Raw genomic sequence first — 14,840 nt, 5'->3', positions numbered from 1 at the left:
CATCGTTTGTGGGAACAGAAGTTCAATGACCGCAAGTTCGGTGGTTCCCCAAGGGCAAAACATCACAGACAAAAACAGCTGCTCCCTGAAGATCTGGGATCTAAACAAGCAGAGGGGACTGGGTTCACATGCAGTTGAATCCCTGTTCAGAACAGGAATCACAAGGAGAAAAGTACACTCCTGGGTATAATTCTGGGCTTCCTACTCCCACCAAAACAAAAAAAACAAGAAAATTTGTTCAAATAACTAATAACGATAAACCACCAATTCCCTAGAAGCTGTGAATCATTGACATTTATGTACATCTTTGTTATGCAGATTTAATTTCAAGTTATTCTCAAAATTATAGTTATGCATTAAGTCTAATTGCTACATAGGTAATCGAGAGAAAGAAACTCACTTTTTTACTCAACTGTTTTCTTGTCTTTCTCTTCAATCTTCCAAAGTTTGAGGCAGTTATGTACGTAATAAACATATATGTATGGACAAGAGAGACTGAAAGGAGGCTCCGTGGTTAAGAGCACTTGCTGTTCCAGGGGCGCCAGGTTCAATTCCCAGCAACTACAGAGTAGCTCGAAGCTTTCTGTAACTCTAATTCTAGGTGGTCCGCTGACTTCTGATCTCTTTGGGGCTGAGGCATTCATATGGTGCACATACATGCATGCAAGCAAAACACTCATATACATAAAAAATAGGAAAAAAAATCCTTAAGTATATGTAGTTTGTGTATACACATATGTATTACTGGGTGTGGCAGTGCACATCTTTAATCTCATCAGTAAGGAGGCTAAGACAGGCAGACCTCTGGTCTACATAACAAGTTCCAAGCTAGCGCTACATAGGCAAACTGTTAAAAAAAGAAAAGAAAAAAGAAAAGAAAGGAAAAGAAAAGAAATAATGTGAAAAAGAAAAGGAAGAAAGGAAAAAAAAGAAAAGGAAGAAAGGAAAGTGTATATATGGTATAATTTCATTCATTTCAGCGATGACATCAGTCTCTAGAAGCATCCGGCTGAGCATGGTGATACAGGCCAGTGGAAAGAGGAAGTAGGAGTTCAAGGCCAGCCTGGCTAGAGTAAGCTGCAGGCTAGCCTAGGCTGAGACCCTTTCTTAAAACAAAAAATGTATCTCTGAGAAAAGAACACTCAGTGGTCTCTTCATTCTTAAAATCCTACCTGGAAAACAAAAAGGCGAATGGGACCTCACGGTGGGTGGGGGCACTGAATCTAAGTCCCCAGTGCTGTGTGCAACACACACCCTATTCTCATTGGACGATCTTTGCTGTCACATCCAGCAAGGCTTGACCTGCCTTAGATGAGACCTCTCAGATGAGAACGCTTCTACCGGCAACCACCTCCACCCCAAGTGGATTTCTTCTTTCTCCTCAGCCACTGGACAGTTGCCTGTTTGGCTCCACGACAAGCTGACATCCATCTCCACGGCTCTCTGGCTCCTTTCCTCAGCCTTTGACTCTGTCTCCCCTAAGCCTTGCTCCTCCCTTTTGCCATTTTCCATGAGTGTCTTCTCTCATGGCCGTCACATACCCAACTTCTCTCCTAACCCCAGGTGCTCCTTCTAAACCCTACTGCCAGGAACCTGGGCCAAGCCCCCAACCTGGAAAAGAATTTTAGACCCAGTCTTTACTAGAAATTTCTGAAGTGAATTTTTTCTTTTTCTTTCAAAGACGCAGAATGCATTTTCCTATAAAAGCCATGTTGTTGGCCCACACCTTTGTTAAACTATAATATAATTATGTTCTTTCTCAAAATGACATCAGATTCAATCCAACCTACACTGACTTGAGAACCTATCTACTATTGATAAAGTGATCTCTTAACCCCAGGTTTCCTGACAGTGGGTCTGGGTATATACAGCCCAGGCTAGCCTGGAATTCACAATCCTCTGACTTTAGACTCTCAAATGCTAGGACACCACACATACTTGTAATGGACTTCCTACCAAGCAAGATGGTCCACACGCTAATGAGTACTGCCTTAGTCAGGGTTCCTATTTTTGTGATGATACACCATGACCAAAAGCAAGTTGGGGAAGAAACACGTCCACATCACTCTTCATCATTGTAGGAAGTCAGGACAGGAACCTGAAAGCAGGAGCTTAGGCAGAGGCCACGGAGGCTCGGCTTGTTTTCTAACAGAACGCAGGGCCACCAGCTCAAGGATGGCCCCACCCACAATATGCTAGGCGGTCCCCTACCAATCACTAATTAAGAAAATGCCCCAAAGGCTTGCCCCCAGTGCCATCTTATGGAGACATTTTCTTCATCCTCTCAGATGACTAGCTTGGGTCAAATGATATCCAACACAAGGCTAGAACAATGAAAGTTGAGCTTCCTGTGCGCAAGAGAGGTCTGGGATGTTAGTGGAGTGGCTGGGAGGTTGAGTGCTTGCCCAACATACACAGAGCTCTGGGTTTGATCTTCGGCACTGGATAAACTGGGTGTACACTTGTAATCCAAGAACTTGAGTGGTAGTGGAAGGACCACGTGTTCACAGCCAGCAGAGAACGATAAGTAAAAAGGGGACGAGGGTACAACAGTAAGGCTAAAGACTGTCACGTGGCATATAGATCACGAAGTGTGTGCTGCTTGTGTCCCGAGCCTTATACTTATCCTTGGGACTAAAACTGTGGAAAGTTGTTCACAACACAATCATAGTCAAAGGAAACATTTCCAGGGACTGACAAGAGTACAGGGAAGACTGAGTGTTGGGATAGGAATGGTGAGGGTAGGGTATGTATGGGGAAGGGAGAGACCGGAAGGTTCCAGGAGCACATCCTCCTCACTAACTACCCATCTTCAGGGAGCCTCCTTCTCCACACACATTACTGCTCTCAGGTGTGTGGGTATTGGCACCTTGGAGCAGCCTGTTATTAGGCTATAGTAACAGCTCTCCACACCTCCTAAACTCCAAGGGTATCCGAATGTATACAAAGCTTAGTTTGAAATGTCTAAATCAATTTACATACCCCAGCCCCATGAAGCAAACAACTATCGTACTGAGATGCTAACGCATAATAAAAGCCATTGCTTGCTATCTATCTATCTATCTGTCTGTCTGTCAGTCTATGTATCTATGTTATCTATCTATCTATCTATCTATCTATCTATCTATCTATCTATCTATGTATCTATCTGTCTGTCTATCTATGTATCATCTATCTGTGTATCTATGATCTATCTGTCTGTCTATGTATCTGTGTTATCTATCTATCTATCTATCTATCTATCTATCTATCTATCTATCTATCTATCTATCTATCTATCTATGTATCTATCTGTCTATGTATCTATGTTATCTATCTATCTATCTATCTATCTATCTATCTATCTATCTATCTATCTGTCTGTCTGTCTGTCTGTCTGTCTGTCTGTCTGTCTATGTATCTATGTTATCTATCTATCTATCTGTCTGTCTATCTATGTATCATCTATCTGTGTATCTATGTATCTATCTGTCTGTCTATGTATCTATCTGTGTATCTATGTATCTGTCTGTCTATCTATCTATTTGTGTATCTATCCATGTATCTATGTATGTATCTATGTATCTATTTATCTATCATTTATTGTAGCCCCCTTTCTACTCCCCGGGAATCTTTGAGGTAGGGAGCACTCGGTGGTTCTACGAATATTTCAGTTCCCTGCTCCCTTCAGTATGAAGTAAAACTGGAGCTAACTTAAGTCATTTCCTGAAACTATAAAAACCCAAAAGGAATAAGCATTAATTTTCTCCCACACGTGCAGCTGGAACTGCAAGAATTCTCCCACCCCAGGGCTCAGACATCTGCCATTTTAACTTACGTGCCCACATAACCAGAAAGCTCTCTTGCTACTACACTTATTTTCCACATAAAGACTATAAATGCTGTTGAAACTCTTGCCCATTTTAAAGAGTTTATTTATTTTATTTTTTAATTACCTGAGTGTTTTGCCTTAATCTATGTGTGCTATTTGTATGCCTGGTGCCTGAAGAAAGCACCTTAGAACCTGCATCACAGATGGCTGTGAGTTGCCAGTGTGATGCTGGGAATAGAACTTGGGTCCTCTGGTACAGCAACAGGTACTTTTAATAGCTGAGCCGTCCTGGTAGCCCCCATATAACACAAATATTTTCACAGCTGACTGCCACTTGGCAAAACACCCCTGCTGTCCCTTCAGAACTGCAAGCTGATCAATTATGGCCTCAGAGCTTTCTCCTCTCAGAACACAATCAAAGTACTTACTGCCGGGAGAGCACACCATTGGCCAGGATTCCTTCATAGTGACTTATCCCCTTGCTCTGAAGCAGGTTGATGTGGCCACCTAGTTCATCTGTGATGATCCCTGCATGGATGGCAGCTTTGCACAATAAAGAGGTCTGAAACAAGAGTGACATCATTATTATTCAGCACTCACATATTTAAAACAAAGCTGGAATTTTCTGCTCTCTACTTTCGTTTGTTTGGGGTGTTCATTAGTTTTGTTTTGTTTTCTTTAGAGACAGAGTCTCATTATTCAGTGCTGGTTATCCTGGAACTCTCTATGTAGACCAGGCTGGTTTTGAACTCACAGATCTGCCTGCCTCTGTCTCTGGAGTGCTGGGATTAGATTTGCTGGCTTAGTCATTCACAGTGTACTCAGGCCCCGTGAATAATGGCTCTTGTGGCCACAGCCCTATGTTAACTCCTAGCTGCAAAAATCTAAACGAGTCAAGGAGTTTGCCTTGTTCTGCCGCAATTCACGAGGCCCTGCTAACTGACATGCTCGCTAGTGAAGCCACAAGGACTCTTCAGCAGCAGAGCAATTTCAGACTCGCAGAGCCAAAGAACCCATTTGTCAAAACCGTTCACCATGCTCATAAGCCGCTGAGTTCAGGGTAGACAGTTATGCAGAGAAAGATAATGGACTTGTCCCTTAGACTTGGCTTACAAGCAGACAGTCTTAAACAAGGCAACCTAGGTACTATTCAACCTTCTGTACTTGAGCTTCATGTTAATTCTTTGATTTGATACAACATCAAAACTAAAATGGCTGACACCTGCTATAATGGAACAGCAAGTTCCATGTGGAATGATCCAGAAAACAAACAAACAAACAAACAAACAAACAAAGATCCCAGCATTCATCTCATTTTCAGAATCCTTTCAGTGAGTCCAAAAACCTGTGACTGCTGGGCTAATGGCTCATGGGAGCCTTCAGCCCCAGCTACATGCTGTTTAGACAAATTTGGCAAAAGCAAGATCAACTGGCTGGCTCTGATTAAGACAGGTTAGAGGGTGACACTGGCTCTGACAGGAAGTTAAGGAATGACAAGAACTATGGGGTGACCAGGTTCAAAGGTCCCCAGGAATAGATGTGGAGGAGAAGACAATAGACAGACAGACTAGGCATTCTGGCCAAAAAGGTAACTATAAATAAAGCTGAGCTGTGTGCTCTGAGGCTTCCATACAGCTAATACCGAAACCAAGAAGACAGAGGGTCATGCCACTGTGTCTTCCTTTTTTTTTTTTTTTTCCGGAGCTGGGGACCAAACCCAGGGCCTTGCGCTTGCTAGGCAAGCGCTCTACCACTGAGCTAAATCCCCAACCCCACCACTGTGTCTTAATTACTGGACCTAAGTGGTTCTTAACTTCATGGCAACATTGATTACCTGAGTCTCAATGGGAACGTTTCCTCAAATCTCAGTTATAGCACATGCAGAAGCAATGGACAATACCATTTTCTAACCAATTACCTTGTAACCAATTATCTTGGAGTTGCAGCAGCACCAAGGAATTTTATGGTTTTTTTTTTTTCTTAAGAGACTTCATATTTCTCCCCTGAGATTTGGCAGTGAAAATCTGTTCTGCAGTAAGTGATATTGTTGTTACAAACAGAACATATAACACAAGAGAATATCCATAGAAATGCAGATAATACTGTCCCCTTCTTTAGGAACAGGGAACATAGGATAATTTTGTCCCCTAGAAGGAAGATAACCCACAGTGGAGACCCATCTTGCATTGAAAAAAAAACTTCCCGGAATCTGTCTTCCTACGAAGCTTACTTTATGGTTAAAAAAAAAAAAAAAAAAAAAAACAAAACACTGGTAACCACAGCAATTAGGAAAGGGAGGCAGGAGGACCAGGAGTTCAAGGTGATCTCCAGCTACTTAGCTGCTTCCAGACCAGCCTGGACTACCTGAGATTCTTTCTCAGCAAACAAAACAGGATTGGGGAATGTATCAGCTGGTAAAGCACTTGCTGTGTCAATGTGTGAACCGGAGCCCTCAGACACCTAGAACCTATGTAAAGCTAAGACACTGCAGTGTCTGTAATCCTAGCATGCCGAGGACGGGAAGGGAGGCAGAAACCAGATCCTTTTTTTTTCTTTTCGGAGCTGGGGACCGAACCCAGGGCCTTGTGCTTGCTAGGCAAGTGCTCTACCACTGAGCTAAATCCCCAACCCTCAGAAACCAGATTCTGGAAAGCTAGCTAGAGACCGTCTCAAACAAGGCGAAAACCAAGGACAGACCTGAGGTTGTTTTTTGTTCTTCTTCGACCTCCAAGTGTGCATTGTAACGCACACATATTCTCACTTCCTCCACACCCATAAAGTCGGTAGGAGGGCTGGAAAGATGCTATTTCAGAAGACCTAGGTTCAATTCCCAGCACCCACATGGCAGCTAACAGCCATTGGTTAACTCCAGTTCCAGGGGATCCAAAGTCCTCCTCTAGTCTCTGCAGGTACTCTTCTCACGTAATATATGGAAGTAAAATATCCACACACAAGTTTGGTTTTTTTTTTTTTTTTACTTTTTTAAATCTCAAAAAATTAAAAATTAAAAATGGTGGGGAAATGGTGGTGAGATGACCTAGTAGGTAAAGGATCTAGCCACCAAATCCGAGGACCCGACGTCAATCCCCGGGAGCCAGTGAGGGAATCAACTCTGGTCAATGTTTTCTGAACTCTATACTCACGCTGTGTCAAGCATGACTCTGGGGAGGTTTGAATGAAAATGGCACCCGTAGGCTCAGACATTTGAATATTTGGTCTGTAGTTGGTAGAACCTTTGGGGGAAGGATTAGAAAGTGTGGCCTTGTTGAAAGGGGTATGTTATAGGGCAGGGCTTTCAGGTTTCAAAGGTCCACACCATTTCTAACTAGATATTTCTCTGCTTCATGGCCGTTGGCTCAAAATGCAAACTCTCGGGTAACATACCTGTCTGCCATCACACTCACTGCCATGATGGTCATGAACCGCAAGCAAACACCCAATTTAATACCTTTTCCTTTAAGTTGCCTTGGTCATGATGTCTCATCACAGAAATAAAAAACTGACACCGCCCCCCAATAATAATAAATGGATACTTTATTATTATAATAGTCTTAGCCAGGGTTTCTATTCCTGCAATAAACATCATGACCAAGAAGCAAGTTGGGGAGGAAAGGGTTTATTCAGCTTACACTTCCACATTGCTGTTCATCACCAAAAGAAGTCAGGACAGAAATTCACACAGGGTAGGAATTTGGAGGCAGGAGCTGATGCAGAGACCATGGAGGGATGCTGCTTACTGGCTTGCTTCCCGTAGTTTGCTCAGCTTGTTTTGTTATAGAATCCAAGATGGCCAGCCCAGGGATGGCGCCACACACAATGGGCTGGGCCCTCCCATCTTGATCACTAGTTGAGAAAATGCCTTACAGCTGGGTCTCATGGAGCCATTTCCTCAAGGGAGGCTCCTTTCTCTGTGATAACCCCAGCTTGTGTCAAGTTGATATACAAAAGTAGCCAGTACAATAATCAATCAATCAATCAATCAATCAATCAATCAATCAGTAAATACAATGAAATTATTTTAAAGGGACTATCTAGCATAGAACATAGAGAGCAAGCTGTCTGGAAAACCATCTCAGGCAGAACATAGGCTGTCAGCTTGGATCCAAGATTTGACTTTAAGTCATTTGTTTTGCCACTCCCAGACTCCCCTTCCTCAGAACCCCTCTCCAAGGCAATGCTGGTCCTTGGCATTTGAGCTCCAGGGGATCTGACACCCTCTTTTGAGGCTCTAAAGGTAACACCGTACACATGTGCAAATATGTAAATGTAGACATATACATAAATACAAAGTAAAATAAAAAGTCCAAGAAAAAGCATTTCGCTTGCAGTTAATAAAGCTTTTACTAAAAATGCCAGTAAAGTGTAACGAAAGTAAGGCATGTGCTTAAGTAGCAAGATGGTAAGTTACAAAATACATTCCAGGGCCATACTCGATGGTGTTCGCTTGCAACATAAGCTCTGGGGGGAAGAAGGCAAGGGAGTCAAGTTCAAAGCCAGCCTGGGCTACACAGGGAATTGAATGTCCTCTCTAGCCTCAAAATAAAACATGATCTCAAAGAAACAAAACGAAATGAAATAAATTTAACCACCAATCATGTGGCTTGTCCCCGTGTGCTTCCTAACAGTTCCTGTAGTCTGTGTATTGGTGGATTTGTAACATGTTTCTCTAATCAGGTAATATCCTATAGGGCTTTTAGGAAACATGGAAAGTAAATTGTAGCTATTTAGAAACACTTATTCCTTTTTCCCTAGTTTTTTCCCCCCACCCCATCCCTTTTTGCCTAATCCAGGGGTATTCTTCTACTTTCTCAGTTTTCAATAATCTTTATTTTTGAGATTATAATTACATAATTTCTCCCTTCCTTTTTTTTCCCCTCCAAACTCTCCCATATATCTCTCCTTGCTGTAGTTCAAATTTGAAGCCTTTCTTTTCATTAATGATTACTCTGTGTGTGTGTGTGTGTGTGTGTGTGTGTGTGTGTGTGTGTGTGTGTGTGTGTGTGTGTGTGTGTGTACTGCTCATTCTGTATCATGCTATTCACGCTTCTTGTCACTTGGAATCAAGTAATCAACTGGTGTGTTCTTCTATGGAGAAGACTTTTTCATCTGCTCTCAGTTTCCTGTAGTTCTTTGAATAAAGCTCAGGTCTCGTGGGCACTTCCTTGGCCGCATTGGCATGTCTACTACTGTTGTCCTTGTTTAGCTCATGTTTACACAGTTGGTTGAATACTTTTTGAGAACAATGGATTGACAAAGTGAGTTAGTTAAGGTCAGCAAGATGGCTCAGTCCTAAAGGTACCCACTGAGCTCCCACAGGTGACTGCTTAAGCTCAGTTGTGGTTTGAATAAGAATTGCCCCAGTAGGCCCATTTGAATGTTTTGATCAACAGGGCATGACACTGTCTGAAAGGATTAGAAGGAGTAGGAAGTGAAGCTAAGTATCTCCAAAGCCCATGCCACCCACTGTTATTACAAACATCCCCATACCCATTTTTCTTAGGTTCCCTAGAGACACGTCGCCCCAAAGCAAGCTTCACCATTGCCTCTAATTTTTCTTTTTAATTAAACCAAAACGGGGATGGTGGGGATGGTGATATTCTGTCTAAGCTCCACCCCTACAGCTACCTGGGAACAGCCAGGTATGCTCAGCCCCACAGTTGCCTAGCAACAACCAGCTGTGCCTGACACTATAAAAGGGGCTGCTTGCCCCTCCTCACTCTCTTACTCTCTCTTACCCTCTCTTACTCCTCCCTCTTGCTCTTTGTTCTTCTCTGTTCTTGCCCCCACCATTCCCCTCCATGTGCCCATGGTCGGCCACCTTTCCTCTCCTCTCCTCTTCTCTCACTAAACATCTCCACGTGGAACCATGGTGTCTTAGTATTTTCTGTCTGGGCATGGGCCGAGATTTAAACCCTAACAACCCCACTACATCTTTCTTAGCTTCTAGTCCAACACCAATGCTTACCATCATGATAATAAAACCTAAAACTGCAAGCCCCGATTAAGTGCTTTCTTTTCTAAGAGTTGCCCTGGCCCATGGTGTCTCTAAACAACACAACAGTGACTAAGATGAATTCAGTTTCTGGAATCCATTCAGTGAAGGGAAAAAGCCACTTCCACAGGCTGTCCCCTGACCGCCCCTTGCATCATGATACATAGAGGCCCCCACACACAGAAGAGACAATGATAATAATAAACTGGTTAAGTGACATTCGCCATTGACAAGCAGATGCGCCCACTATTCGAAAGCTGGACAGGTGGTGAAGGGAGCCGTCTGTGTGGTCAGATCGTAAGGAGAAGCCCAAAGCCCACATTGCTGTCGGCACTGAAAACAGACATAGCCCCGATGGCTACATTGTCAGACGAAGCAGAACTCAGACCCTTAAGACTCAAAAAGGCCCTTGAAAGTTCGTCACTGTATGCCTCTGCAGATCCATTCTGCCCCCATCCCACTCACGCCACACGTACTATCACCAACAACTGCTTGCAGCATCTACATATTCCTCTGAACACCACGTTGCACTCCATGCAGTCCTTTCATCCAGCTGAAACTGGCATCCCTACGATGCTTAGCCCTCGATCCCGCTGCTTGCTGCTTTTTGAAGCGTGAAGTGATGCCTTTTCTGTAATGGTCTCGTTAAGATCACATATTCTCAACAAGCTAAGTCATCCTGTGCTCGGAAGATAAACAGGAAGACCAGGAGCTCAAGCCCAGCCCTAGATACACAATGTCCAAGGGCCAGCCTGGGGCTACAAGGGATTCTGGCACAAACGAACAAACCGAATGCTACAATCTCTCTCGAGTCTGAATGCTTCTACTTCGATGACCCCTCAAAGTGATTAGTTTTCCAGATTCTGTTTTCTTGATGTACAGGATGCTTTAGTTTTGCAAAGAGCCTCCCAAAAAAGATTCCTTACACCGAATGTACTTCCTAAGAGGAAACGGCCATGGAGTAGGTTCTAAAATAACCCCTAGGAACTGCCTCCTGCTAATACCCCTTGAAGACAGGAAGTTGTGACATTCTCCTATTAATAATTCATAGAACACAGCAAAAAAGTGGGATGTCACACTTCTCCACTGTATCTCAGAACGAGATGCTTTACCTAGTGATTCTTGCTGGCTTCAGGGACACATGCAGCCGTGTGAGGAGGACACAGGGCAAGAACAGCAGCACCACCAGGCACGACCCAAGAATACAAGGCCTTCTGTCCAATAACCTTCAAGTGGCGGAATGTGTCCAGCACTGCAAGCTTAGAAGCTGACCTGTCACTAGAGGAGCCACAGAGAGGGGCTGTAGCTCCAGCTGGCACTTACGCTCTATCCTTATGAGATCCTGAAGTGGGAACCCAGACAAACCCTGATCAGATTCCTAATCCACAGAAAACAGGAGAGATGGGTGAGCAAGATGTCTCAGTACGTAAAAGGGTTGTGTGGCAACTGCCACCACCTGAGTTTGGTCCCTGGATCCCATCATGGAAAGAATGAATGAATTCCTGAAATTGATCTCTGACCTCCACATTGCAAACAGTTACCTGTATGCATAGGGCATGCCACACACACACACACACACAGCCTTTAAAAGGCTGGGTATGGCCGTGCATGTCTCTGATCCCAGCAACAGGGAGACAACGGGGGTGCCGAAACAGGCAAATCTGATCTATACAGTTCCAGATCTGCCAGGCTACTTGATGAGAGCTTTTCTCCCAATAAATAAATATATAAATATGAAAAGACAGCAGAAAGCATCCTAGGGGTAGCTAAGTACCTAACAGATACATGGAAGGTTTGTAACCAGCTTCTGTAAAGAGAGGAACTTCCAAAAAGAAACAGTAGCTAGGCATTGGGGCACTCCTCTTTAAACCCAGCCCTTGCGAAGCGAGGCAGATGGATTTATGAGTTTAAGCCAGCCTAGTCTACAGATTGAATTCTAGGACAGCCAGGCCCACACAGAGAAAACCTGTCTTGAAAAACAAAAGAAAAGCAAAAGCAAATGGTGCCATGGTGCCAAGGAGATGGTGAGAAACAAGGAAACTGCATGCCAGCACCTGCAGATAAGCACTCAGATCTAACACACGAGAGGACTAACCCTCCCACCCCTACACCCACAAGAGAGGGCTAACCCTCCCACCTCACACCCACATACCCCTCCCCAGAAGAACAACACACCTTCCCACTGAAAGGGAAGGAACGCCACTTCAAACTATGTTTTCTAGTTAATTTCCTGGAATCATTCTCTAGGAATAGCTTCTCTATGTTTCAGAAAAATGATATAGACCATTAAAAGAGTAAAAACTGAAGTGTGCCACAAGTAGAAAAGAAAAATAGAAGTCCAGTAGGCCAGATGAACATCCTGTGTTCAATTTATAAACAAAAGCAATCCAGCAAAGAGGAAACTAAAAGTAAACTTACACTATGATCTATTTCAAAATCAGGATGTGCCAAGGGAAAAAAAAACCAAAATGAAATGTAAAAAGCAGCCTACGAGATTACAGGCGTGTTTTCTCTCCTGCCAGAGGCAACTTCTCAATGTCTACAGTGTGTGTGGGAGAGACACTTCTCCACACACGAGGGTACGTCATCTCCACACACGAGGGTACGTCAGTGCTGTCTTTTCTCAGCAATACGGATGTTTCAGATCTTAAATAAATCAAACCAGCTCTTTCAACAGTCAAGTGCAAATTCAACTATTTTAAATGGTAGTATAAGGAGAGAGAGAGAGAGAGAGAGAGAGAGAGAGAGAGAGAGAGAATGAATATGCATATTTCCAGGATGGAAACCTGTAAGTGGAAATAAATAGAGAATTATATATTATATATTAGGAGACAGGGCAGACAGACTGAAGTTCTCTTAGACATAAAACCTAGGTAGAGGTGGGTGGGCAGAAGTTTGGCAGCTGGCTTGATTTTGTGATGTAACCGTTAACGTCACTAGCTCTAGTACAGAGGACAACTGCAGTACTACAGAACTAGAGTTAACAAGATGACTCTTGGCTGACACGCTTGTCACCTAATGATGCCCCCAAACTGAGGGAAAAGAGAAAACTGACTCTACATAGCTGTTCTCTGACCTCCGTGTGTGCCATGGCATGTGCACCTACATGTGCACATTACACACATACACACACACACACACACACACACACACACACACACACACACAAAAAAGAAAGGATGGGCCCTGAGAGAGGAGAGAGCGATGAATGAATGAATGAATGAATGAATGAATGAATGTTTACGCATATAATATAAGTATAATAAATGAGTGAGTATACAAATGTATGGCCTTTCGTGGAAACTGGACAGGTGTTTGGCTCTCAAGGTTCCTGTGTTAATAAAAGCTAATGCCCAGCTCACAGCACTATTAGGATATGGGAGAACCTTTAGGAGGTGTGGCCTTATGGGAAAAAACTAGGTCACCAAAAATGTGCCTCTGAAAGGGTCCATGGAACTTCCTCTCTCTGCTTCCCAGCCGTCCTCAGGCTCCACCTCAGACCCAGCAGCAAGCAGGCTGGACTGAAACGGCCAACGTGAGAAATGAAAACCGACGTCCGCACTCGTACTGTAGATTACTCTCAGGAACTCACTCCAGGAAGAAGATGCTGACCTTTACAACGGAACAGCACTTCTTAGGTGCGAAAACTACTTTTGTCTTTCATGTCACTTCTGCTACTCTTATTTGGAAATGCCGAAAATACGAACGAAAGCACAGACAACTTTGGTTTCAAAATTATTGCATTTTACCATCTCATAAAATAAATAGCAAAGCATCTGTTTGTGTCAAGTGCTGTATCCTGTTTCACTTGATTTTGCAATGAATTCAGGCAGAGCAGCAACTCTTACTTCCTTAGTATCAGCCTTAATTTACTTACATCTCTGTAGCCGTCTTTTGTATTCCCAGAAATGTCTCCTGCTACGTCTCTACAACCAGCGGGGCAGAATTTGCTGGGGGAAAAAAAAGTTTATATGTTATCAAATCACACTGAAAGCAGAAAAGCATTAAACTATACTTCAATTTAATTTCCATCACACACACACATACGCACACGCACGCACATGCACGCACATGCACAGTTGTAAAAGGACAGACCCTGAGTTCAAGAGAGAGATGAATGAATGCATGTTTAAGTATAAGGAATGAGTAAGTATGTGGATCTGTGGCCTTCTGTGGAAGTTGGACAGGTGTTTGGATCTAAAGGCTCCATGGTTAATAAAAACTAACAGCCAGCACATGGCTCTGTTGGCACAAGGTAATTCTGGAAATAAAAATGAATGCATAGGCTACTTTGGGTTTTTCCCCCTCTTTCACAATATAGGCAAATAATATCTTGTTTTGAAGACAAGCAAGAAACTTCATTTACAAAAACACAAACTGATCTAAAATGTTAACCTGGAGAAAAGTTTCACATAATGGTTGTTTGCTAGAAAGAATGTGCTAGTAAGGATTTATCATGTATAAAGTATTAAAGCTGCTTCCCCAATACGCTTGGATTCTAAGATGCCTAAGAACTACTTGTAAGGTGAAAGGAAAATTCACCTATATAGTATAACCATACGCTTATTAAAAGAAATGTTTAAAATACATAACATTTTGTGTTTGGATGGGTAAAAAGAAGACAGAAAGCAACACTCCTAAACTCTCTTGGAGCACAATTTTGGGGTTCGTGTGCTACAATAGTTCATAATCTAAACTATATTCTACTGTAGAAACAAAAGAGTAGCCATATGCTTAAATTTGAATACTCATACCTATATTAGGAAAAGTTAAAAAGATAGGTAAAATTAATAATATATCTTTAATACAATATACCTAATTCTGTTAATCCTCACTTATAATGGGAAAAAAAAAACCCAACAAGAATCAAGGAGACTTTGAACTTATTTTTCCCTAGTACTGGGAACATATTTTACACCTGTAGTACACTTCCCCTTAGTTCAAGTACACAGTCACCAGGGTTACTATAACCGATACTACAGGTCTATGTAATAACAAATGACTCTTACACTTAAGAAGAATGCTTTAAAATTAGGA

The 14,840-nt window shown here is 42.8% G+C and overlaps 2 protein-coding genes across 3 annotated transcripts in view; both read right to left on the bottom strand.

The window, feature by feature from the left end:
• Npsr1 (neuropeptide S receptor 1) overlaps nt 1-14,840 on the bottom strand; it is a 406,607-nt gene that overhangs the window by 188,961 nt on the left and 202,806 nt on the right. The window lies entirely within an intron of this gene.
• Nucleotides 1-14,840, bottom strand: part of Dcbld1 (discoidin, CUB and LCCL domain containing 1) — a 70,195-nt gene that overhangs the window by 10,476 nt on the left and 44,879 nt on the right. The window contains exons 6-7 of the mRNA XM_032910102.1: nt 13,681-13,753; nt 4,240-4,373 (exon numbers count right to left, since the gene is read on the bottom strand). Coding sequence (XP_032765993.1) covers nt 4,240-4,373; nt 13,681-13,753 — 207 coding nt within the window. The remainder of the gene's footprint in view (nt 1-4,239; nt 4,374-13,680; nt 13,754-14,840) is intronic.

This window comes from Rattus rattus, chromosome 8 (assembly GCF_011064425.1).
Source record: "Rattus rattus isolate New Zealand chromosome 8, Rrattus_CSIRO_v1, whole genome shotgun sequence".
NCBI classification, from domain to species: domain Eukaryota; kingdom Metazoa; phylum Chordata; class Mammalia; order Rodentia; family Muridae; genus Rattus; species Rattus rattus.
Note: the sequence above shows the minus strand (reverse complement) of the source record. Positions and strands in the feature narration are given on the sequence as shown.